Source organism: Aphelocoma coerulescens, chromosome 14, assembly GCF_041296385.1.
Source record: "Aphelocoma coerulescens isolate FSJ_1873_10779 chromosome 14, UR_Acoe_1.0, whole genome shotgun sequence".
In the NCBI taxonomy this organism is placed as follows: Eukaryota; Metazoa; Chordata; class Aves; order Passeriformes; family Corvidae; genus Aphelocoma; species Aphelocoma coerulescens.
The window spans coordinates 4,599,766-4,623,523 of NC_091028.1; the positions used below are offsets into that span (position 1 = coordinate 4,599,766).

Here is a 23,758-nt window from a genome sequence, read left to right on the forward strand (position 1 = left end):
ACTTGAAACCTTAACTCTGCTTCATATTACCCATGGAATTGGAGACAGTTCTTCACCCAAATATATTTATGACAGCAGCACCAGTCGATATACAACACCCAGCCATGGGCACTGGAGAATAAATCAGTCCCTCCAGCCACTGCTGGAGCACAATAACTGATGGTGGTAATAAAACCCCAGGAAATTAAAATTCTGTGCATGCCAACACACATACCTAGCCAAGAGAAACCCGAAGCTCTCTGTTCTGGAAAGAATTTGCATATGCATAGATATATACATTCTGTGCCCCTATGTGCTAGAAACACAATGGAACATGAAGTCTATGGGTTTTCAGCACATTATCACTTCCTTAGACTTTCCTCGACATTTAGGGGCTGTCAGGAGACATGCCCATGAAAATTTAGGCATCTTGTAGAGGACAAGGACGATCCCAGTTACTCCTTGAGGAAGAAATACTGATGTTATGTTTGAAAGCTTCTAGATGTTGCTGTAAGTGACTTCCAAAAGCTCTGAAACCCCCATTTCCAGTTCAATTCATCCTGTAAATTTATGCAATTACTGGTATTTTTAATGAGTCCTCTGTGTTTGAGCACCTTGGGCTCTAGTTCGCAGCATTGTGAGCTCTTGGGATGGATGTTGTTTCTTCATTTGGGTTTTGGGGTTTCACATGTAATACTGAGAAGCAGTTTTAGATTAATACACAATATTATTTATACATTTATGTACAAGCCCACACTCTCTCCACATATTAAATAACTTGGAGTATCATTTCTTCTGAATTCTGCAGGGCAATGAGATAATGAACACTAATAAGTAATAAAAAGATGCTGGGGAAGTGACTGTTTCCAAATGCAATACAGCAGTGCATGGTGTGTGTCCTTGTGTTGCACAGCCTTTTTGTGTAACGTGGCAAGGAAAAAACCCAAGCATTTAATTTTTGACAGAAGACTTTTACAGTCAGATGAGTGTCTAATGAGAGAAAATGCTGACAGATGGATTTTGCAGATAGCATGAAATGGTATGGACTGTCTCAAAGTGTGTCAAAGTGTCTGGTGAAACTGCTACAACTGTGAAAGGATCATCTATGGTTTGACTGCAGCTGTTTAATCTATGTGTGAATGAGGAGAAATACAATTTCTCAATCAGATGATGAGCACTCACCAATGGGGAGGTAGGTTCTGGTAAAGGCACTGTGACTGCTCAGCTTTTCTGACCTGGCTCTCAAGCTCCACAGTTTGTGTGTAGATACTGACTGTAATAATAAAACCAGGGATATTGGTGAAATTCTGGTAATCATGTTTGCACTGTCCCTTTTGAGGTGGAAAAAGAAAGGCAGCAATATCAGGGGGCCTTTCATTTACCACACATATTTAGTTATGGCACAATATCTAGAAGATAAAAGACACTAGACCTGTTATTTTTCAGCCACTGCACTCCACTTCTAATAACCTCAATCCTGAAAAGGTTTTGAATCTGAAAATGTAAACCAAATACTTGGGAATGTTGTACTGCACCAAAAATATTCTTTTACATTTATGCAGGTACTTTCTATAAATAACCTCCTTACCATCCTATTGTTCTCTTTTCTCAATCACGTAAGCCCTTTTATTTAAAATGACATTTAACAAACTTGGCAACAACAACAAAAAAACTTCCCATGTGGAGTGTTGGTATTCCTTAACACCTGGAATAATGCTGTTGCTCTCTCAGTCTGTCCATTCATGCAGAGATGGGTCCCATTTTCTGTTTGGTTTCCAGTTTCCTCAGAGCCAGGGCTTGTGTGTCCCTGTGAAGAGTGGATAACTGATAAATACATTTAACAGATATTCAGCCTCCCACCTGTTACTGTTACTTAAAGAAAACAAAACAGACTTCCCCATTCTAGTCCTGAACTCACTGGGGAATGACACCAGCAGGTTGCACAGTATTTCCAAAGGGTCTTTTTTTGGTTTAAAACGATGGAGCCTGACAGCACAAGTGTCTTCTAAGACTGCTGTCCTATAAAGCAACCTGTAGTTCTTTCATTTTTTTTTTCCTTGATGGAATCCTTTAAAGAGAATGAATCTTTTAGGCATTCTTCTATAAACTCATAATAGGTGAGAGCTTGACACAATGACAATCAACAAACTGACCAGTCTTAAACTAAAATAAATAAATAAATAGTTAATTGTGTATGATTCAATCCAGAGCCATAACAAAGTAAATTTAGGATTGAGAAGCAACGTATTTAAAATTGCAGGATATGCACAAGGTTTGCTTCTAGGGTCTCTTGATCATTAATTAAATATGTTATGGCTTTCAGTTTTTCTCATTTATCTGTACAGGTTTACATATTGTAAATGCATTATTTATGTTTTCCCTTAAGTGCTCAGTACTGCCAGGATGTTTCTCTTAAACTGGCACAGATAGCAAAAAAGACATAATGAGAGAGCAAATTTGGCACTGGTGAAACACACAGGGAGCTGCTCATGTCCAAATGAGCCTTTCCCAGATGCATTTGAATAAACTTGAACTGACAAATAGAGGGCCAGACAGGCAGATGGCATCCGTGTTTAAACTATGATTTTTTTTTTTTTTTTAATTAGGGTAAATTTGGTTTGTTTATTTTTTTCCTTTTAATCTTATCCTAATAATGCCTTATCACTAAGCCTTGCTGCTTTTTTCCGGAAAGCTCCTAGTATGAAGGGTGATGAGGGAGCTGTGGAGGTGGATGTTCATTCTGAGGGAAGCCAGCTCTGAAATGGATTTTGTTGTTGTAGCTAAAACACAGCTTGGAATCAACCATTTGCTGCACCTTGAACCAAGGGAATTGTCACCATTGGTGTGTCCTGCACATTGCCCCTGTTGTTCTTTTCCTTTCAGAGTAACCAGAGTGTCATGGGGGTGGTTGAATCAAAAAATATTTTAAGATAGTGTTCTCACATTCATATGAGAGCTGTTTGTTTTAAAGTAAATTGATATTTTTCTTATGTTCCTTTTGCTGCCAGAGATGGAGGAGCAGTTGGATGCTTAGATGCAGTCCTCTTATTCATTCTTTACCTCTCTATTATTTTCTCCCACTGTTATAAACACTTCTTTTCCATCTTAAATACAATTTTTCTGGTGTCTGAGATGTTAGGTATTTTATGTTTCAAATTACAGTGGCAGATAGCTACTAACTAAACACAGAATTAAGTATCTGCTTTATTAGTCAATAACTACAACTCTTGCTCCACTCTACAAGTATTTGATACACTTTTTTGCTTGTTATCTTACAAATTTCACTTTTCTTGCATTCCAAAACTCCCCCCTCCATCCCACCACCAGAAGTTAAAATCTCTAGTGTGGGGGCTTACACAGAAAACCTCAATAATAAAAAAAGATCCAGAACAAAACAACCCAAACTCACTTGTAACTTGCACTCGATGATCACTTTAGGTCCCTTCCCACTGAAATATTCTATTATATTTATTTTTAATCAAGGTGAAGAGGTTCATGTGGAATTCAGATCTGAAATTAACTCTTGAGACTTATGCAAGCACACTTACAATGCAGACTAATATAACCTTAAAATGACTCATAAATGGTGTAAAGTCATGAACTTTGGAAAGCAGAATCATTAGTCTGCAAGTGACAGTTGCTTCAGCTGTGCTTAATTTGACTCCTTAGGGGAATTGTAATTACACCTGTGCTGAATTCCTTTACTTTTTGTTCCCTGCTAGGAACTTCAAAGAGCATTTGTTTCTGTTAGGTTTGTATTTTCATACAGGGCCTCTGTTGTAAAACTTCTGCTATATAAGTATAATGTTAAGCCTGTAATGTACTTTTTAGGGCTCTTTCTGTGATGAAAAACAGGCAGTTTTATTTTGTTTGTAGTAACCCAACTTTTACTGCGAAGTTCCCATTTTCATCTTCATTACAGAGTAAAAATATCTTGTACAAATGGGATTGGTTGGTGTTTTAGCTGTTTCTAGGTACGAAGTAGTGATAAGTGCATTCCGAACCTTTGAAGATATCCTCAGAAACATTGCATCCGATTTCATGTTTTATGGATTGTTTGCCATCTACACTAATGACAGAACTGACAGTGATTACACTTTCAAGGCTAATTATGCTCCCTAATGATTCTAAAATTATTCTAAAATTATTTTTAAAAAAACAAAACAAAACCCAGCCAGACGTGAAAACCCTCTCTCCATGCGAACAAATCAACACCCGAGTGCCTTCGTGAGCAAAGCTTTGAAAGTTTGGTTCCAGAGGTCCTGGTGCATGACTGGGTTAGACATCAGGGAGCTGGAAAGCAGACTGGGAACTGGGTGTTTCAGGGCTTTTGTTGTTTCCAGAGCTCTTCCTGGAGGAGCCTCTTCCTTCTGGCAGAGTTGGGACATCCCAAGTTGTGCTGACACTGCCACGGGCAGGGTCTGCTGTCGCAGGGAATGAAGTGAGGTCCCACCCAGCAGCAGCTCTCATGCTCTGAACAGTGTTTCTTGTAACTCTGGCATAGCAGAAACACAGCAGTATGGGAAAAAAAAAAATGCTGTGGAATCAAATCATCTTCAGAGCGACTTTTACACCAGATGAAAACTGGAAGTTTTCATAGGAATGTTGTTTTATCACTTGTTTGAAACTTCTGTGTCTTTATTCCTGAGCTGTGCTGTGAATATATCACGGTATGAAAGCAGTGGGATATTCACAAATACAACAGGCTCGTGATAGAACACAAAAGGAGGAAAGCTTCTTTCTGAACTGGACTGCCAATGAGGTGTTTAAAAGCTAAAAGAGATTCTTTTCTACTTCCAATTTGTTGTTGGTTCTTGTGTTAATTTTGTTTTGACCTTTGTAAATTTAAAACATAAGTAGAAAAAATATTATTTTGCAGTAATGATTCTGTCTGGATGCACAGGAAAATATTGTGTTTAGATAAATGGCTGCATTTCTGACATTTATATGTGTAAGATAGGTAGACTTAGCAGCCTTGTTGTGGCAAGAATGTTATGCTTTCAAAGTTATTTTGGCTTTTTTTTTTTTTCTTTTTTTCCCCTTGTAGAGTTCAAAACAACAGATGAGTTGTGAAAGAGAACAGCTAAGGGTAAGTGCAATGATTTGCAAAACGCTCTGTTTCTTTAAAACATAAGCAGAATCTAGTCTGTGCTATTGACAGATGGATTACTTAATTTAGGAAGAACATACTTAGTTCATTTGTTGCTTGTTGGTAAATATTGTACATCTCTCAGTATCAAAGAGCTGCAGTAGATCCAGGTTTTTCTTCCGTAATGTGGTGGGATTTGGCAGTAAATGCCTCTTCATGGGACCCGTGGCACTCAGAGAGCTCTTCCCCTGCACCACGTGCAGCTTTAGCAGTGCCAAAGGTCACTCTGTGCTTCTCAGAATTCCTCCTCTCTGAGCTTGTTTTGAACAAGAAGACGTTATCCTTCGGGTTTTTGTAGTCTGTGTGCTGTCAGAGAGGAGCTAGTGCCAGGGCTGTGAGGTAGCTGGTGATTTTAGTGTGTATTGGTTGTGTACAATCTGTAAAGGAGATGGAGTTCCTGAGCCCAGGCTGCTGACCCCTCTTTTTGTTTTCCCCCCTTCCTGTATTAGAGTGACCGTGTTAAACAGCTTTTAGTCTCTGCTCCCTTTCAATGCTACAGATCTCTGAAGATGCTTTTCCATTGCAATGTTTCTTGATTGATTCTAGTATTAGTTTGGGAAAGTATAAGAGCCTTCATTAACTAAAAGGAAAAAAAGCAAAACCAAAAAAACCCAACCAACCAAAAGCTTTTTGGTCATCTGAGTGTTGCTTAATAGACCTACCATTGATACCACATGATGAGTATTCACTTGAAATCCCACATGCAAGTAGAGAGGGAGAGGCAGGCCTGAAGGAAGGGTAAGTTTCTGTACAAACACAAATACTGTTGGAAATAGAACAAGCAGCATTTTGGTTTTTTTGTTGTTGTTTGCTAAGCGTCAGCAGCGCCTGCGTGACTTGCAAGTATAAGGAATAAACTTGTGTTAAAGTACATTGTGCAGTGCTCTTGTCCATTCAGCCATTCATTAGATTAACTTCATCAACATATCTAGATGCTTCAGCTGGTCCTCACCACACTTGCAATGGGAGTTTTGGTAAACAAGTTAGGCAAGAACAATGCATCACATATTGTCCTCAATTCTTTCCTTCTGACACGTGACTGCATCGCATTGTACTGGATCTGGAGTGACAAAGCTTTGTTTTATCAGTAGTCATGTCTCAACAGAGCAGCTGTCAAAGCTAAAATATTGCACTAGTACCTGAAGGACAAGCTTTTCAAGAGGTAGCAATGCCTTGAGAACAAAGAAAGTTTTCATTTCTTTTTCTTGTTTTTATTTTCTTCTTTGAATGAAGGCAAACATTGTTTTGAAATATAATGTGAGGAGGCCACCAGCTCTCTCTTCAAGTAAATAGGTATGCTTTTTCAAAGTAGTGGATAAAATGTGGTGCAGTGAAACTTTCATGTATCTTTCTGTTCCAGTATTGCACATTTATGTTCAACAGTGAGCTCGGTGCTTAGGATGCCTTTGTGTCATAGAAGAACGTTGACATCTAAAGACAAAACCATGCCTGTAACCTTCTAAATTTAGGTACATTTGCTTCCACAATTCCTGTGATGTTCCTGTTACACAAAATACAGTTTCCAGTGCAAGCTCTGTGCCTGTAGCAGGGATCTCCTATGGCTTTCACAGCTTATCTGCTGTGTCAAAAGGTCTCACTGAAATTTAAATATCCTGTGTGGACCTGTTGCACTTTGAACACTACGAGGGTGTAGCTTGACCATTCTGGCACTTTTAGGTTGGCTCCCTAACTGAGCAGTGCTGTTAAAGAAATGTTTCATTGGCTGGATTAGGTTTTGCAGGTCTGCAGTATTTTCTTTTGGGGTTTGTGACCTCCCATGAATATTAGGATGTCAGGCAGTCTCTTTATAAAAAGAAAGTAATAGTGCTTCATCCCATCTGAAAGAATTGAAACAGAACAAGGAAACAGGATTAAAGCAACAAAATGCCAACATCCTATTGTTTTTTAAACCAAGTTAAAATCAGATTGTCATTAGATCATCTAATAACACAATGAAAAAAAGATACTATCTCCCACTTCCTTGCTAAGTGTAAGATGAAAATGTCTGCTACTCTCCTTTTTTGATTCCCTAGTAATTCCTTAGTCTAAGAGTCATAAAAAAGTTTCAGAAGAAAGGATTTTTAAAAGCATAATATTGTAAATAAATAATTAGCCATTGTGTGGCTGTAGAAAGAAATATCCAGGTGTGACTAAAATAGTTTATTCAGACATTTCTCACCTCTTATCTGTTTCACTGCTTTGTAAATTTTAAAGCAAAGCAGACCGTCACTGTTCTGGAATAAAGCATTTAGAGTGATGAAACTCATCCATATTCGATCCTCTGGCCATTATACATTATATTTACAATGAATAATAATCCTAATAATTAAGGAAGCCTTTGCATTTTAAGCCTTTTCTACTCAATGTTTGGACTTCACAACAACCACAAGTGTGTAACTTATTTGCCCTGCCAACCTGGTACAGTCCCCAGCTAGAAATCACTGTCTTTACCTGAATTATTTAAATGAGAAATCATACAGAAAATTATGGGAATTTTATCTCTAGCAAGGCTGGTTGGGGCTTTTTTATTCCATTTGGAAACATAACCTAACCTAACTTCGGTAAATTTTCCTTTGATTTAAAAAAAAAATAAAGCATCAATGCCATTTTTCAAGTTTTACTTCCTCTTGGCAGTGATTTTTCATTACAGCGTGCTGCCTAGAATATTAATTGTTTACTGTTAATGTCTTTTTGCTTTCTGATCTGGTGTCACTTAAATCGAGTTGTACTAAAAAAGACAGTGTGTTTTTAAAGGCAAATTGACTCATCAGTATCCCTCTCCCCACCTCCCTCCACACATTGTGCTTCATCAGTATTTCCTTCAAAGAAAATAATGAAACTCTTTACTCCCCTTCATTGTGTTTTGTGTTACCCATTCCTGGTTTATAAATCTCTTTTTGGGCAGTCACACCCTCTCCTCTTCTCTGACTCTCTTCTCCTGCCTCTTGCTGCTCAGGAGTTGCTGTTTGTAGTTGGCATTCTGATGTATTAGAAATGACCTGTAAAGACACAGAACTCACAGCTTGCTCAAAATCATTTAAAAGCACTTTTCTGCTTGCATTTCAGTCTGAAAAACAGACTGAAATGTGTGTGGTTCAGGTTATTTAAGGCTGTGAAGAAAATTGGGATACGAGCCCTAAGTAGAAATTAGCTGGAGTACCTACAGCTATAAATAAGGACAGTGGCAGCCTCAGAAGTCTGTCTGCTGTTCCCACTGAACCTTCCTGGCTGGTCTGACTTGAACTTGGGATGTTATTTTTTTTATCATAGCCTAAGAACATGACTTAAATGTACAGGCTAACTTAAAGCTTACCGAGCTTTACCCAACCTTCAGCTCATAATTTATTATTTTGCATGATTCATTCAGTGTAGCTGTTTAAAATGAACTCCTGTATCTGTACTGGCATGAGTTGTGCTATATAAGCTAATGCTTTTGGTCCTGATGCAGCAACACCAGATGAGCTCTCCAAGGTGGGCAGAGGACAATTTTAAACTCTAATGTTAGGAGGCTTTATAAATGTTCCTGTGAATACCAATGAGGTCTAATGGTAAATGGTGTGATTAGCTTCCTTGATCTGAAATTTTAAGTGACCCAGTTGTTGCTCTAATTAACAGCTTCTTTCACATGTGCTTATTAACAAGATGCATTATATGCAGCCAGAGTTCCTTCTCTGGTCTGAAATATTGGCAGGGCAGGCTCTAACGATCATCTTATATTTAATATCAACTTTTATATTTTTATAGTGCTCTAATCTTCAAGAAGACAGAAGTTTTGCATTCAGTATTTGTCTTGTCTCTAGTATGGTAAATGAAATAAAGTGCAACATGCAGCCAAGAATGTATCAAAGTTATGCCATGTGTAGAGAAAACAACAGCAAATGCATTGATGCCCAGCATAATTTTTAAGCAACATTGATCCTGCAGTATTTAGCTTTATTTGGGTCTTTGTCCAGTGCATTAATTTATCAGGTTTCTAATGTGCTCAGGTGCATTGATGAGGGTTTTTGGAAGCTTTTTCAAAGAAAGTTTTTGAAGCTCGTTGTGGCATTAGCTTTCTGCAGTGATATAAGAATAATCCACTGACATTTTTGTGTATGGTATTCCTCTGATGCACTAAGGAGGTAAATTGTGATTCAGTGACAGACACTAATTTTTCAATTGGTTTGAGCTGAACGAAAACAAACAACTGCAGAGAGGAAGAGAATCGGAGTGGAAGTGATTTGTTTAGTAGATGTTATTCTCAGGGGTTTTCTGATATTACTTAGGGTGGTAGCAGGGCAGAATATGCGTGGTGGATGGCCAAAAGCCTCTGCTCTCCATCCACCTCTTCCCACGCTGGACAGGAGGCAAAGAAATGGGTATGAGCTGGTTTTGTGAGTCAGTGATGTCTTCTTACCAGAGAGCAACAAAAGAATCCATGGCATTTCTGCAAAACAGGGCAGCTGGTTCTGGCCAGTACTAAAAATGTCACTTTTTGCCTTTCCTCTGAAAATCCCTTGGTCTGCATTTGTAGACAGTGTGTGTGTGTTTTGCCTGGAAGAATAATCTGGAACTACCAAGTATTAGACGTGCCTCAAAGGAAAAAGGGTTGCAAGGGGCACAGCTAAAATAACTCCTAAAATTTGATCAATCCAGTGGGTTTACTACTCATCCTCTTTCCCTTAGGATTTCACATGTGCCACATTTGATGTGCCAGACAAGTGGCTTAAAGTGATCCTTCTTTAGTTCCCATAGTTATTCTTGCAGTGAGCTGTGTGTGTCGTCGCCTGTGTAGGTGTCGTGTGGAGATACAGGTAGGTGAGATCAATAAGAAGGTGTATTTTTGGTTCCTGATTTGTATTACACATTGACATGGAATGAAATTGGAGTACTCTCACTCACTGTCTTACCAGCTATATTCCCAGTGGTTCCATAAAAAGTAATTTACATCACAGCTCAGGGAAAAAAAAAAAAAAAAAATCTTGGAAATAAGATCTAAAAAAGACTGGGGAGAAGGGTTAATTTTAGGGATGTGGTTTCATTTAAATTTTAACTTAGCTTAAAATAAATGTGTGCCAAAAAAAAGGCAACTAGAGAAATGTAAAATTCAGTTGCAGTCTTGCTTGGCAGTTCTGCTGAATTTTAGGAGCCTTCCTGAGAATAGTAACTCATAATGCTGGCCTCCAATTTGTTGTTTAATATTATTGTGACAAAAAACAGTGGCAAGGTAATGAAAACTGTTGGGGTTCATGTTTCAAGTGCCATGGCTTCTCACCACAAGGATCCTCTTCTCTTTAAATGCTGATTGCTAATAGGGCCCTTGGATCAAGAGAATAAAGCGTTTGCCTCAGTTTATTCAGTACTGGTGCCACTCACTTCAGGTTTGTTTGAATTCTTTCAGGACTTCTTAAGAGGCCTCTAGGTGTTGTCCTGACCCTGCTCTTGGCAGAATGCTATTCAAAAAACTTTCCATTCCTGTCCTGATGTTGTTTTGGCATCTTCCTCTGAGAACAGCAGGCAGAGGCTTTTCTACTGTTCAAGTGCCACTTCCTTTTGAATTCAACTTTCATTTTTGCACAGTCAAGTATTTTCTCTGTGTGGTACTTCATAACTGCTGGACCTGAAGGGTTACAGGAATTTTTGGTGAGGCTGAGGCAGTGTTTGCACCAAGTACCTGTCCGGTTAGGGTGACAGGTTCCATTTAGTGCTGCAGCACTCTGTATGGAATTCAGCAGCTACTCAACGTGTGTTTAAACTCATATCTGTACACAGACAACCAGGGGCAGGGGACAGTTCACTGAGTGTAATGAAGGTTCAGGCAGTGGTAAACCTGTGAAGGGATAGAAGGAAATCTATTTGGACAGTTTAAGGGCTGCTGAGACAGTACCCGACATTAATTCAATAGCCTGGTGCTCTCTTCTGCCTGCTGCACAAACATGAGCAATGCCCAGTCCTGGCTCCACACTGCTTTTGGGAACAGCTTTGCACTCAGAACAGCAACTTTTGGTTCAGACTTTCTGCAGTGGCTGCACACAGCTCCTGCTGCAGAGCACTTGCTGTGATCAGGGAGGCTGTCCTAGAAAAGAAGAAAGGTTTTCTTGCTTAGTTTGTGTTTGTTGAGAGGGAGCTCTTTTTTCACACAGCTTTTGTAGTTTCTCTTTGATCATCTGGAAACCAGACCTTTGAGTGCACAGCTTTAACAGTGTTTATACTATCCTGACTTATTATTTCAACCTCTGCTGTTGCTGAGGCAGTTTGACTAGCAAAGATCATAGTCTCTGTAGTGTCACACCTAGTTCAAGCAGGAAACACTATCTAGTTTACAGTGCAGCTTGGAGGGGTTTGTGGTCTTGGGGTTTTTCTTTTTTTTTGGTTTGTTTGTTTGTTTTTTGTTTTTTTTTTTCCTTGGTTGATTTGGGGTTTTTTGCAAGGTTTGGGTTGGTGTTGGGTTGTTTGCTTTTGGTTTTGTTTTTGTTTTTTCCCCTGGGTGTTTCCATGAGGCCTTTCTGGCTTGGGTGGGGGTTATGTGGTTTTGCATGGGTAGTGATCTTGGCTTGAACTATTTACTTTTCTTTTTCACTTGGGTGAAAAAAAGTGAAAAACTAGGAAAGGCTTTTCAGTTGCAGGTAGTTGGGCTGGATTTTTAACACACTGTTTGGTCCTTCTGCATGGTGGATTTCTATTCTCATTTACTCATATATAAAAGGACAGACTGAGCAACAATATTTTTAAAGGGAACAAGAAAGGCATTAAAAATATTGTAAGAACTGAAAAAAACCCAAACCAATTTACATGAACAATCCAAACAGTGTAGTGTTATAGGGACATATAGTCACTGAGCCCCATTGACTTCTTGAACCAGAATTTTTTCAAGTAGAGAGAATGAAGGAATATTGATTTTAATATGGACATCATGTCCTTGTATTGATGTTAATGGTCTTTTTCTGTTCTGCAAAATTTTTCTAAACCCTGCTTGTTTAAATTGGTCAGGTTTGCTACTCTACAGAAACATTTCATCATGCTTTAAGTAGCTGCCAAAGTTTCTTCAAAGTGCAAAAATTATGAGGAAAAATAAATTCATCTTAAACCAGAAATGCATTAACCAGTATTAATATGAAAATATATACATACAAATATGTATCTGTATTATACATATGTACAAATGCAGTTAAGGATCCAGTCCTGCTGACTTGTGCTTGATGTGCAGATGCACACACTTGTCAGATAACAAGTGAAATCTTGGCCTTGAATAGGATTTTAGAAGTCTATATTTGTTTTTTGTCTCAACATTTGTAATGGTAAGAACAAGTGAACTGTACCTGTATTCTGCTCTATTCTGCAGTAAAATCCCAACTTGTCCTGAAAGCCAAGTCTTTGTGTTCCACAGGAATGGCTTTCTTAGTACAGAATCCCAAAAACCACCTCTATTTAGTCCCCAGGAAATGGGATAGAGAAATGAAAAGAAACTGCACCAAACAAACCAAATCCGTGTTTTATCAGGCTGACAGTAGTTTTTTACCATCTTGAAGTTTTGGGCTTGAGCAGGGACCTATACCTGGTGTTGGAAGATGAGTGAAGTACAGAATTTTAAAAATATGACTAATTTTTCTTTTCATCACAAAGGCTTGCAGCAAAAATTTGTTTAGGAAAAAAAGTGTATTAACCAGAGTTTCACACTTTTCCCTGTGTGGGGCAGGACAGGCTGGAAAGGTGGAGCCAGGTGAACCTCATGAAGCTGAACAAGGCCAGGTGCAAGGTCTTGCCCCTTGACTGAAGCAATCACCAGTTTCAGTAGGTACTGGGGGACAAATTGATTGAGAAATGGAAGAAATCCTGAGCTGGTATTTTTGTATTTGTAGCATGGTATCTGGAGGATGCATTTTATAAGTCAGGAAGTTGAGAAAGGTAAAAATGCTCTGCTGATTTGTAGCTTCTTTGTTGTTTCTCACCCCTGGGAGAACCTGACCTTGTTTTGGGAATGTTTTTTCCTCCACATCTGTGTGCTGTTGAGTATTTTGAAGCTTTGATCACCTCTGTTATCTTTAAAGACAGTGAGGCTTAGACAGGGAGAGGGAGATATAAAACCAGAGTACATCAGATCACAGGCATTTTCTGTGCTCCACTAATACCAGAAATTTGGGCCCTTAATGTGAAGGAGTGGCTACAGATGTATCCCAAGTATGTAATCAAGTTCCATGTAGACTTTTATTCCATAGGTAGTGGGCAAAACCACAGATGCACTCTGTGCTCACAAGTTCCATTCCTGGCATTTCTCTTTCATGCAGTAGTTATCTCTGCCTTTGTATTCTTCACATCTCTTTGAGTACAACACTGAAAGTGAAAAAAGTGGTGTTCATCTCAAGGTCACTTTGCTACTTGAGAGCAGCTGCCCTCCAAAGAGCACATAATGAATAGTTTTATTACCTTTTGGTTGGTTTTCCCTACGTGCTATAGATTGCTTCATATGCTATCAGCTCATTTCTCCTCTTCTGTTTTTTTTTTTTTTTTCCCCTTTGAACTACTGCTTTCTATAACTGTTTTCATCATTGTTAAAAATCATTTATATAGCACCATAAATTACAGGCACTTTACAAGCACAGGGTAAGGTACTGCCTTTGTCCCAAATACTTTATGGTTCAGATACATCCTTGATATCTGGTGTACCTTTTTTGCTTAACACACTGCCTGGGAATTTTAAGGTAGATTGCATTAATCTCCTGTTTTATTCCCACAATTTTTCAAGATCAAATGATGGCGAGTCACTTTATGTGATGCAGGTAACCAATCATGTGTTTGCTCCTTACCATAAATGTATGGTAAACATTCTGCTTAGGGATCATTCCAGGCACATGGTTTTGTGCACATATATTTGCATCTAAAACTGTAGGCACCGGGGGAAAAAAAAAAATCCAGACTTTTGATAATTTAACTCCCCCCTTGTTCTTTTTTTCTCAACACCCTAACTGGCATTTCCCATTTTTTTGGAATGAAATCTCCCAGGAATTTTCATGTGATATTGCCACAGTGCCCAAGGAGAAACCTGGCAGCATTTTCTGTAAAGATATCTCTGAAAAGGTAGTTTTTTGAGGTTTTTTTGAGTTTTGGCTCAGTTGCTGGGCTCCCAACTCAAAGATCTCTCATACTTCATTTACACTCCTGCTTCCACTAAAACACATATTTAAAATCTAATTGTATTTAGCATTTAATTTGAAATTAAGAAAAACATTTTTCTATATATTTGCCCCGATGATAATAGTACAAAATGCATTAAAAGTCTATTACTGTAATTATTTACTATTCTCTTTCATCTATAAACAGAGATTTTTTTTTTTTTTTTTAACTCCAAACAAACAGCTGTAAATCTGGGAGAAAAAAAAATTCACTTAACAACCTAATTTTTCCTGAGCCCTTGAAATGTGCAGGTCTTGGGTGCTGGGCACCTTCCCAGTCATATGCTCAGCTGGAAATGTGGAGTCCACTATAGGATTGTGGGTTTTTTTTTCAGTTATGATAATCTTGTATCCAAAGTATCAATTTTACATGGAGAGCCAGTAAAATATTTTTAATATTTATCAGTGTTAAAAATATAACAAAACTTTTCTTGACTCTTTTGTATCCAAATTGTAGATTTTTTTCCATGTGTCAACATCAGAACAGAGCAATCATGGTTTGTTAGCATTGCCATGAAGTTCTTTCCGGTTTGAAAACCAGATCCAATGGCTGCAAAAAATTACATTCCAATATTCTATCCAGTATGTTACAATTGTGATACCTCTGTGCCAAAATTTTTTAAAAAGTAGGGTTTTTTTCACTATTTTCTTTGAAAATGTATTAGACACTCCAAAATAATGCATAATGGTATTAGGTTTAGATTTAAATCTCAGAAAGACTTTTACCATTTTTAGAGAACTCTGTGGCTTATATGATACCAAATATAGAATGATGTGAAAAACGTTGGCTCTTATTTAAAAAAGGTTGAAAGGAAAATAAAAAAAAATAATTTTTCAAATTGATTAATGAAAATATATTTCCATGTTTTATTCAGAATAATCCAAGCTTTATTTTGAAAGCACTGAAAAGCACTGACATTATTAAAAAGAGAAAGAAGTTCAGTAAGTGTTCATCTGTAACCATAATACAGTTAGTGTGGCAATATAGTATAGAGGAAATTCAGCTGAAACAGATTTTTGACATTATTACAATAAATACCAAAAGCAGATTGATGTTCCTGTATGTTTTTCTGAACTAAATCCCACCCAAATGCTTGCCCTGTTCCTGCACTGTTTATTTTGCTGTGCTGCTGGCACTAAAGCATGGTATTGATGCACTTCCAGTGCTTTATATGGAGCACTCAGCCTCTTCCCTGCTTAGGTTCCTGCTGCAGGCACAGGGATTGCCTTTCCTTGGCCAGGTGGAGGAAAGAATGTAAAATTCTTGGAATTGGATTGGAATTTGGAACACAGAAATTTACAAGACGTGTCTTAGGCAAAGAAAACTTTAGCATGTGTTTAATTGGGTGTTGGTGCTTGTTTGGATTTCCACAGCCACAGAAGAGTTTAATTCCGAGCAGTGAGTGAACGTGGAGACTCACTCAGTGTGCAGAGAGCATCCAAGTTCAGGGCTCAGAGGAGAACAAAAAATATCACCCCTGAGAGGCCAGATGGGCTTTATGCAACCTGATCCTGCAGCCCAGAGTCTCCCTGCCTTGTAAGGAATTGCATTAACGAGCTCTGCTCATGGAGAATTCCCTTGTTTGAAGTGCAGGTCGGGATGGAAAACATGCCCTGCTGGTTACCCCTTTGCTCTGAATGTAACGTGTCCTTAGGAGACAGTAACTAAACAGAAGCAGGGTACCCAGTGCTTAATGGTCTTTGCTTGTTTGTCATATTGGCACGTGAAATTTCATATGAAAGAAAAAATGTAAAAAAATCGAAGTATCTTTTGAAATGCTTTCATACTGTTTGCTTACAAAGATCAGTTTGCATAGATGCTGTGGTTTAGCAAGGTCTTGCTCAGTGAAAAGCAGTGAGTGCTGTGATGCCTTTGATCAGCATTTTGCAATTTCCTCTGTGAGTGGAGCCCAGCTGAGACTGGTTTAGTCCCAGAGAGAAGGGATATCGAGATTGTTACCCAGCTCTGTGCTCACAGAGGCTGCTCCTGTTCCTCATGTGCGTGGTGTTTTTGACAATAAGACCAGCACAGGTTTGTTCTGCCACTTGCTGATGCTCTTTTAGTCTCAGTCAAAGTGCCACCAGCCTTTTGTCACGGGAAGTGCTTCAGAACTGAGCAGTAACCCTGGGCTGCACCAGAATGTTGCCACCGTGTTGGCGATTTGTCTCTGATGAGAGATGGAACAGTAAAGTGTGGAACAATCACTCCTTGTGATGCTATGGGAGAATTTCCCTCTCACAGTGGGAAAAGAAAAAACAAAGCTCACTTTTCACACATGCACAAAGTATTATCAGCCTGTACTACCAGAAGAATCTACATTTTGGTTTGAGAGAGAGGTTATATTTCCAGAATGTCACTGTTTTCAGAAGAGGGTGTAATTTGTTTTGGTTTGGGGTTTTTTTTTGTTTGTTTGGTTGGTTTGGTTTTTGTTTGGTTTGTTTTGGGTTTTTTGGGGTGTTTTTTCAGTGTCAGTACCTGTGCATTTGCTGGTGGAAATAGTTAACTTTACATTTTGTTGCTGGGAAAGAAGTATCCAACTGATGTGAACCAGGAACCCCCTAGGAAAATAGAAAACACATGGATTCAGAGCATCTCAGAACACCAATTAAATATTTAGTGTACAGGCTGGATCCCTCCTAATGGAGAGTGTCTGAGGTAAACACAGCATCTCTAATGTACAATCAATTTAATAACAGAAAGGACGGGCAGCTCATGAAAGGGGAGAGACAATGCAGGGAGTATTTTGATTTCAGCCAAAAGAACTGTATGGGAAGTGAAATTTTTAATTGTGAGAATGAATGGTCAGGGAATCCAGCTTGACTTTGCTGAAGGAATTTCTGATGGTACTGGAAGGCAGTGGTGCAATCTGAAGTACTCTCAGGTTGGTTTGATTATTGCCTGGTTACTGGCCTGTTGGTGGCTAGCAGCAGAACACCAACATGCTTTGTAATGCTTGAAACATGCAGGAAAAACTGTTCTGTATCCGACTTCTTGCAACAAGCTACATACTCCTAAAATTTTTTAAGACCAGGAAAACAATTATTCCTACTGTGGGGGTGTTGGAAGGGGTGTAGTGACCCAGTTATCAAGTGCCTGCAGTGGTGGGGAAGCAGTGCACAATCTCCTGTCCCAGGGTGTTCCTCGTGCAGTGCTGTGTGCATTTACCTGCAGTGTTCACAGGCAGCTGCTCAACTGCAAAAACTCCTTTACAGTTGTGTTGCATTTAACTTTCTTCTAGAAACACCTGTTCTTCAAAAACAACCTTGTCCTGTATAAAGAAATGCTAGAAATGAGCGTTTGTACTTGTAGGCTTTCAGTGTGAACGAGAGCAGAACATGGATAGCTGCACTCACACCCATTCACAGATCTGTCCTGCTCCAAGATGCCAGGAAGGCATTCCCTCTGCCAGACTCCCAGAAGGCACTCTTCATCTCATTTTGCCTCCTGACATGCCCTGGGTTTCCTCTCATAGTTTGGACTGACGGACAGAAATTTCTTAGTATTTTTGAAGTGATGTCAAAATAATTTGAGGCCACTTCTGAAAATCAGAACCATTTGGCCATGCATGTTCATGCAGCATGTTGCATGCTTTAGGAAAGCACTGATGCAGCCTTAATTATTGTATCACTACTTATTTGTCTTTAATACATAAATGCCAGGTTTTAGAAAATGTCAAAGGTTTCTGGAAAAACATAGTTTGAGACCTATTAAAGGGGAATGTTCTGTGAGTCTCATGGTAGAAGCCAAAAAAAAAAAGAAAAAGGGTTATGGAGAAAATCTGCAGACATCAAGATGATGGAGAGGGTCCTACAAGTCACAAAATGAAAGGCAGGCAAAGATGCCCAAAGTGTTTTTGTGGTCTGGAAGGCAGCCAAAGTGGCATTGATTTATTAAGGAGCAGCCTCACAGCTTCCTTTTCTCGATGCGATGGTGCCATTAGAGCTCCTCAAACAGTCTCTGATTTCCTTGAGAATGAGGAGTAGGAGAAGATTCTGAAGACAGTTGTTATTTCCAGACTGATGCCACTGCCAGACCATCGCTCTGTGTACCTGGCTGCAGAATTCTGTGTGTATGCAGTGGGTGCACGTGAGTTATTGAACACAGCCACTACTTGTGCAAGACGTGCACCAGCAGTTTGTGTAGGCTTTTACACTCTGCAGTCGTGGTGTAAGGAGCCAGCTTCAATGAGACAGCAATCGTCAGGCACCAATTGTCTCAAAAGTGCCAAACTCAGCACTTTGTTGATAGAGTTAACTCAGGGCTGTTCTTGTGCACTGCTAATATGCTGGGAGTGATTAGCACCTGTAGCATCAGCTTTTTGTCTATTTCTGTAGATATCTCAATCCTCTTATGTAACTTCTTTTCCCCGTTTTCTCTCTGAATAGCCAGTATTAGTTTTGTATTTTTCCATTCCAAGCATACACCTTGCCCCTGCAGTGCCTCCCTAAAATCCTGCCCCTGTGTCTCCTTGTTTGTCACTTGTCCTGCCTGGAGGTGGGCAGTACCTGCCTCCACCAGGACACTGCTGCAGAGGCCTTTCTGATGCTGTGAGCAGAACTGGAGGTGCTGGGCAGCCTAATGGCAAGGCTGGTTCTGGTGCTGTTCCTGGGATTTCAGGTGGCAGAGGAGCAGATTTTTCACCTTTTGTTTTACCGTGGGGCTGTTGTACAGTGGTGCTGCCATCAGTAGTGGTGCTCTGGCAGCCTGGGAGCAGGAGAAGTGTGCTCAGCACACGCTGTGGATGTGCCAGTCCCTCACTGAATCAAAACACTGATATAACCCACCTTCAGTTACAAGGCTGTTCTCACCCTGTTAAAAAACAAGTGAGACGAGGAGACAGAGCATGAATTAGTTTTGTCAGATATATAGTCAGAAGTAGCAGCTGATAGGTTTGCTGTGATAAGTTCTGTATGATGGCTTTGCTGAAAGGTAGGCTGTTCCATGATTTACTGAACTATTATAAGTGGTAAAACTGATCCATTTGTTATCATCCAGTGCATAAAGACTTCAGGATTTAAGGAGCCTGCACTAAATAACAAAGCAATTTATATACTCATAAACTGAAAATTACAGGGAAGAAGTCCTTAAGTCATTGGTAATAGGAACCTTTTATCATATTAGTGATGATTACCAAATATTAACCCCTACTCCCCTTTTGAAAACAAAATCTTACCTTAGAATAGTTGCAATTGCTTGAAGAAATCCTAGAGACAACTTTGTATTGATTTACTGTGCAAGTGTGGCAAGTTTTATTTATTTATCTGAGTGCCATCCCTTTCCCAGGTCCCTGCATCAGCTGATGTGAGCTGATAGATGGTTCTGCCAGCAGCATGTGGCTGATGTTACCTGAGGAATGGTATCAGCTGGCTCCACGACTGGATCTTCACCCAAAGCAAATTTGAGTGTAGTATCTTGAAAAGAGATTTTTTTTTCCTGTGTTTCAATAAACAGATAATAGTTAGCAATGGTTGGTTTCAGATTAGCCTGTTCTAAGGAGGATATAATTATGTGTCCTACTGTGAAGATGGAAATACCCTCTGCCAGGTTTTAAAAATGCATTATAAGATTGTGAGTTGTCTTAGTGTTCTCTTGAATCAAAGATTTTATGGGCAGTGGAAAGAAGATGTTGACTAAAGCTAAGCAAACATTTGCCTGGAGGTAATTTTACTGATGACATTAGTTTCTTTTTTGTGTTCCAGAGTATCCTGAGATACTTCATTCAATTTTATTCAACCAATCTAAGTTCTCAGGGTACAGATGAGTTGAGAGCCACTTGTTACCAGTACTCAATATTTGATATCCAGCTTGCTTTGTTCAAGTGGGAACGATTACATGCTGAAACAGATTTGTTTCTTTTTGTGATCTGTATAAGCAGAGTATCTAAAGTCAAGGGGAAGATTTGCACACACACCTGGGCATTATCCAGCAGAAAATTGGAGAGCTGTACTAACATTTCAGGAAATTTAATTAAAACTATTTTCTTGGAGCTGGTAAATTCTGATCCCACTGTCCTTGTGTTAATTCTCTGGTACTTTTCTTTCACAGACCTTATCTAAGTAAAGTCAAGTCTGTCATCAACCCATGGTATCACCCTCCCTGATCAGACTGAAGTTGGAGTCCAGCTATGACATCTCAAAACCAGGAGAGATTATGTGAGGTTTTCCTGTGACTGCCAGGGTTTTCTTTGGCAGAATTATTGTCTGAGTCTGTTCTCACCAAAGAGTGAAGAAGCAGCAGCAATACAGCACCTGCCACTGAAATTATGGATAAGGGACTGGGCTGGTACCAACTGAACAATGATCACTAATAATTTGGCTTAAATATAATCACTTAGTTACCTTGAGTCTTGTCAAGATAGAATGTTTGAGTGCTGGGAGAAATAAGCCACTGGCTTTGTTCCAGATACATCACAAATGAAGTGGTTGTACCAGACGAAGGGTCAGACCCTTCATGTTTGTCTCCCACCACCTTGCTGTGCTAAGCAAAAGGGAAGCAGAGTTTCCTATGCCTGGTTCTGTGGGAAGTGCTCAGCTGTGAGCATCCCATGCCTGTGTCACAGAATCTGGGGTCTGAGGGAGCTCCCATCTGCCTCCATCCTGCTTGTCCCCCCTTGGACTGCACACTGAGCACAGTTCATCAAACGGCCAGGAATCCTGACTGGGCATTTTAAATTGTGCTGAGCTCTAATGACCAAATGGTTGGCTGGTTGCTCCTCAGGCTTTCCTGGGATGATATTCTGACCTCACATAATCTCTTCTGGTTTTAAGATGTCATAGCTGTACACAGCAAACGAGCACAGAAACCAATTTCTTGCATCAAGAGTGACAGGAGGGTTAAAGTAGTGGAAATTAATTGAAAATGGGAAAAAAAAACCCCAAAAACTGTGTGGTGAAAACACAGAGTTTATAAACCAACCAAACTGTACATAAAGTTGCACTTCAGTTACTCTTCTGCATTTATGCTGAAATCCAAAAATCAAGAGCCAGAAAAAATACAGCAAAACCCACCCCCTTAAAACTGCAGTGACTCAGGAACAGATTAAGGGCTTGTTTTGTTTCCGTACTTCCTAACAATTTGCACTTTTTCATTTCATATACAGCCATGATAGATGAGACTGCTAAGGTGTGGAAATTAAGCACAAACACAAATATTTCTAGCCTTCTAAATGTTTAAAATTCTTTTCTGTATTCTATGTAAATTATGTGAGATTTTAGCATTGTTGCAGCTCATGTATCATGTGCATCAGTGATAACTTTTCTTGGGGATGTTTAGGTGAAAGAAACCAGTTCATTACCAGTAACATCAATGTAATCATTACGATCACATTCCCTCCCTCCTTTATTGGGCTTTTTGGTTTTTAAGAGTTATTAAATCCCTCTGGTTTAAATTCTGAAGAATAGAGATGTTTGTGGAAAGCACAGACTCATTAAAAGTCAGTAAGTTTTGTCTTTGCAATCCATTAGTTAAATGTATGATTTTGATACCCTTCTGCATAATCATATAGCACCTAGAAAAACAAAGATCATACCAACTAGCACTGAGCTTGTTTTAATATTCTTGCAGTTCTTAGGAGGTTTATATCCCCTGCAAGAGGAGGAACTTAGTCTGCATTTTCTTATCTTCCAATGCAGTAAGCAGAAATATCAGTGCTATTTCCAATCTTCTCTGTCATTAATAAATATGCCAAGATATGTGTATGAGTTATGGCCCTTTAATAAGGTAATGGAACTCCTAGAATCTAGAGCTTGATTTTTCAGAAATGGGAACTGTTTAGGTGCCAGTAAGAATGTGCTGATCACATACATAACTAATCTTGATTAATTATGAGTACAAAATTTATTATTTCATTTTTGCTCTTACCAACTATTTTTATCTATCCTGAATATCTCACCAATCCCTCGTGATTCTGTAGGGAAAGTATATGATATTCTGATTGATCATAAAAGTTCAGGCTGTGGTAGGAGCTCACACAGCAACGCTGGTTCTGAAGCTGAAAGTACCTGGAAGAGCCCCTGTGGAAGAGCCTCATGTGAGCATCTCTGGAAGCACCAGAGGAACTGGGCCATTATAGCAGCAAACAGCAAATGCCCAGATTTTTAACAGTTTCACTGCCTGTTTTTTAAAAGAACAGCAAGGTTCTCATTGATTTCAATAGCCTTTGACCTGATCCCAATGTCAGCTCTCTTGGACCAGCCTTTGCTAAAATGATTGTGGTCAGTGCCTTCTATTTACTTTCTTTGCACTGTTTGCAAATCTAGAACATGCAAGAAGTGACCTTAGCAAACAGGGTTTGGTTTAAACTTCAGCCACAGGTGCAAAAAAACAGAGTAATACACCAGTTTTCAGTCATCTTTTTATCCACATTTTTCTGCCTGCCCAGGAACTACAGATGAACTAACAAAGTATTGAATGATATCTGTACGAAAAATAAAACACTTCAAATGAATGTTTTTTGTACAGCAGCATGAGAAACTGTTCCTCTTGTTTGAAGGAATAAGATATGAAGAATTGACTGTGTAACCAATTTAATAATTAAGATAATTTAGAATACAGAAAGAGAAGTTGAAAGCCATGGGGCACCATTCCCTGAAGTTTCATATGCTGCCTATTCTCCAAAACAGGGAAATTTTGATACAGAAGTGACTTATAGGCAGTAGCTGTGCACAGTCTTTTATCATTTTAATAAAATCTTGAACCATTCTTTGAAAATTCTAAAGCCTCCTGTGTTCGGTTGAGGTGCATGGATAGAAAGAACTGCTGGCTGGCAGATGTTCAGATACATTATCAGAAAATGTATTTTCAGCCTAACCAGTATAATGTAATTCATTCTAACATGATGTTTCGGGTTTATTACAGTGCAAGTGACTACAGAACACAGTGCACTATGCAGGAGACTAAACGAGGTGAAGGTGTACAGCTTAAAGGTGACTGGGTTAGGCCTGATAGAGTGCTGAGTGTTGGTGGGTAAACTGACAGATGGTTTAAACTACTCAAAACTGGAAACAGAAGTTTTTTCTTTTCCTCTTGGAATCTACCTATGTGAAGGAAGTGGCTTTATTTCATGAGACTGCACTAAACTTACGTCAGGGTTATTGTCGTTGCACGTTACAGTAAAAATTATCACTTTAGGAATTGGTGTGTTAAATCTTTGTCTTTTGCCTCCCCTAAAAGAGGCAACAACACTTTACCTGGCCATAGTATTTTGCAGATCATAAATAGCTCAGTGTGTGTATGTGTATCTGTTTATCTGTATGAACTTCTCTATTGAAATTGCAGCATAAAATGCCATATGAATTGTTTGGTTCACTTTTCTGTTAAATCTGTCAGCTCTGAACTGTCAGGGGTACAGCAGTTATTTTTTACTTGGGCTTCACCCTGGTGGCAGATTCCATTTGGTTTAGTGCTATGGATTTTGGTTTGCTCCCCCCAGTCTTGTTTTTGCTGTTATGTCTCCTTGTTATGGGCTGTTTCAGGAGGTGT

General features: G+C 39.1%; 1 protein-coding gene across 38 annotated transcripts in view; it reads left to right on the forward strand.

The window, feature by feature from the left end:
• The window catches only part of RBFOX1 (RNA binding fox-1 homolog 1), a 1,132,467-nt gene that overhangs the window by 762,481 nt on the left and 346,228 nt on the right, over window positions 1-23,758 (forward strand). For all 38 annotated transcript variants that reach the window (XM_069030260.1, XM_069030257.1, XM_069030263.1 and 35 more), the window contains one exon: window positions 5,027-5,068. In XM_069030260.1, coding sequence (XP_068886361.1) covers window positions 5,027-5,068 — 42 coding nt within the window. The remainder of the gene's footprint in view (window positions 1-5,026; window positions 5,069-23,758) is intronic.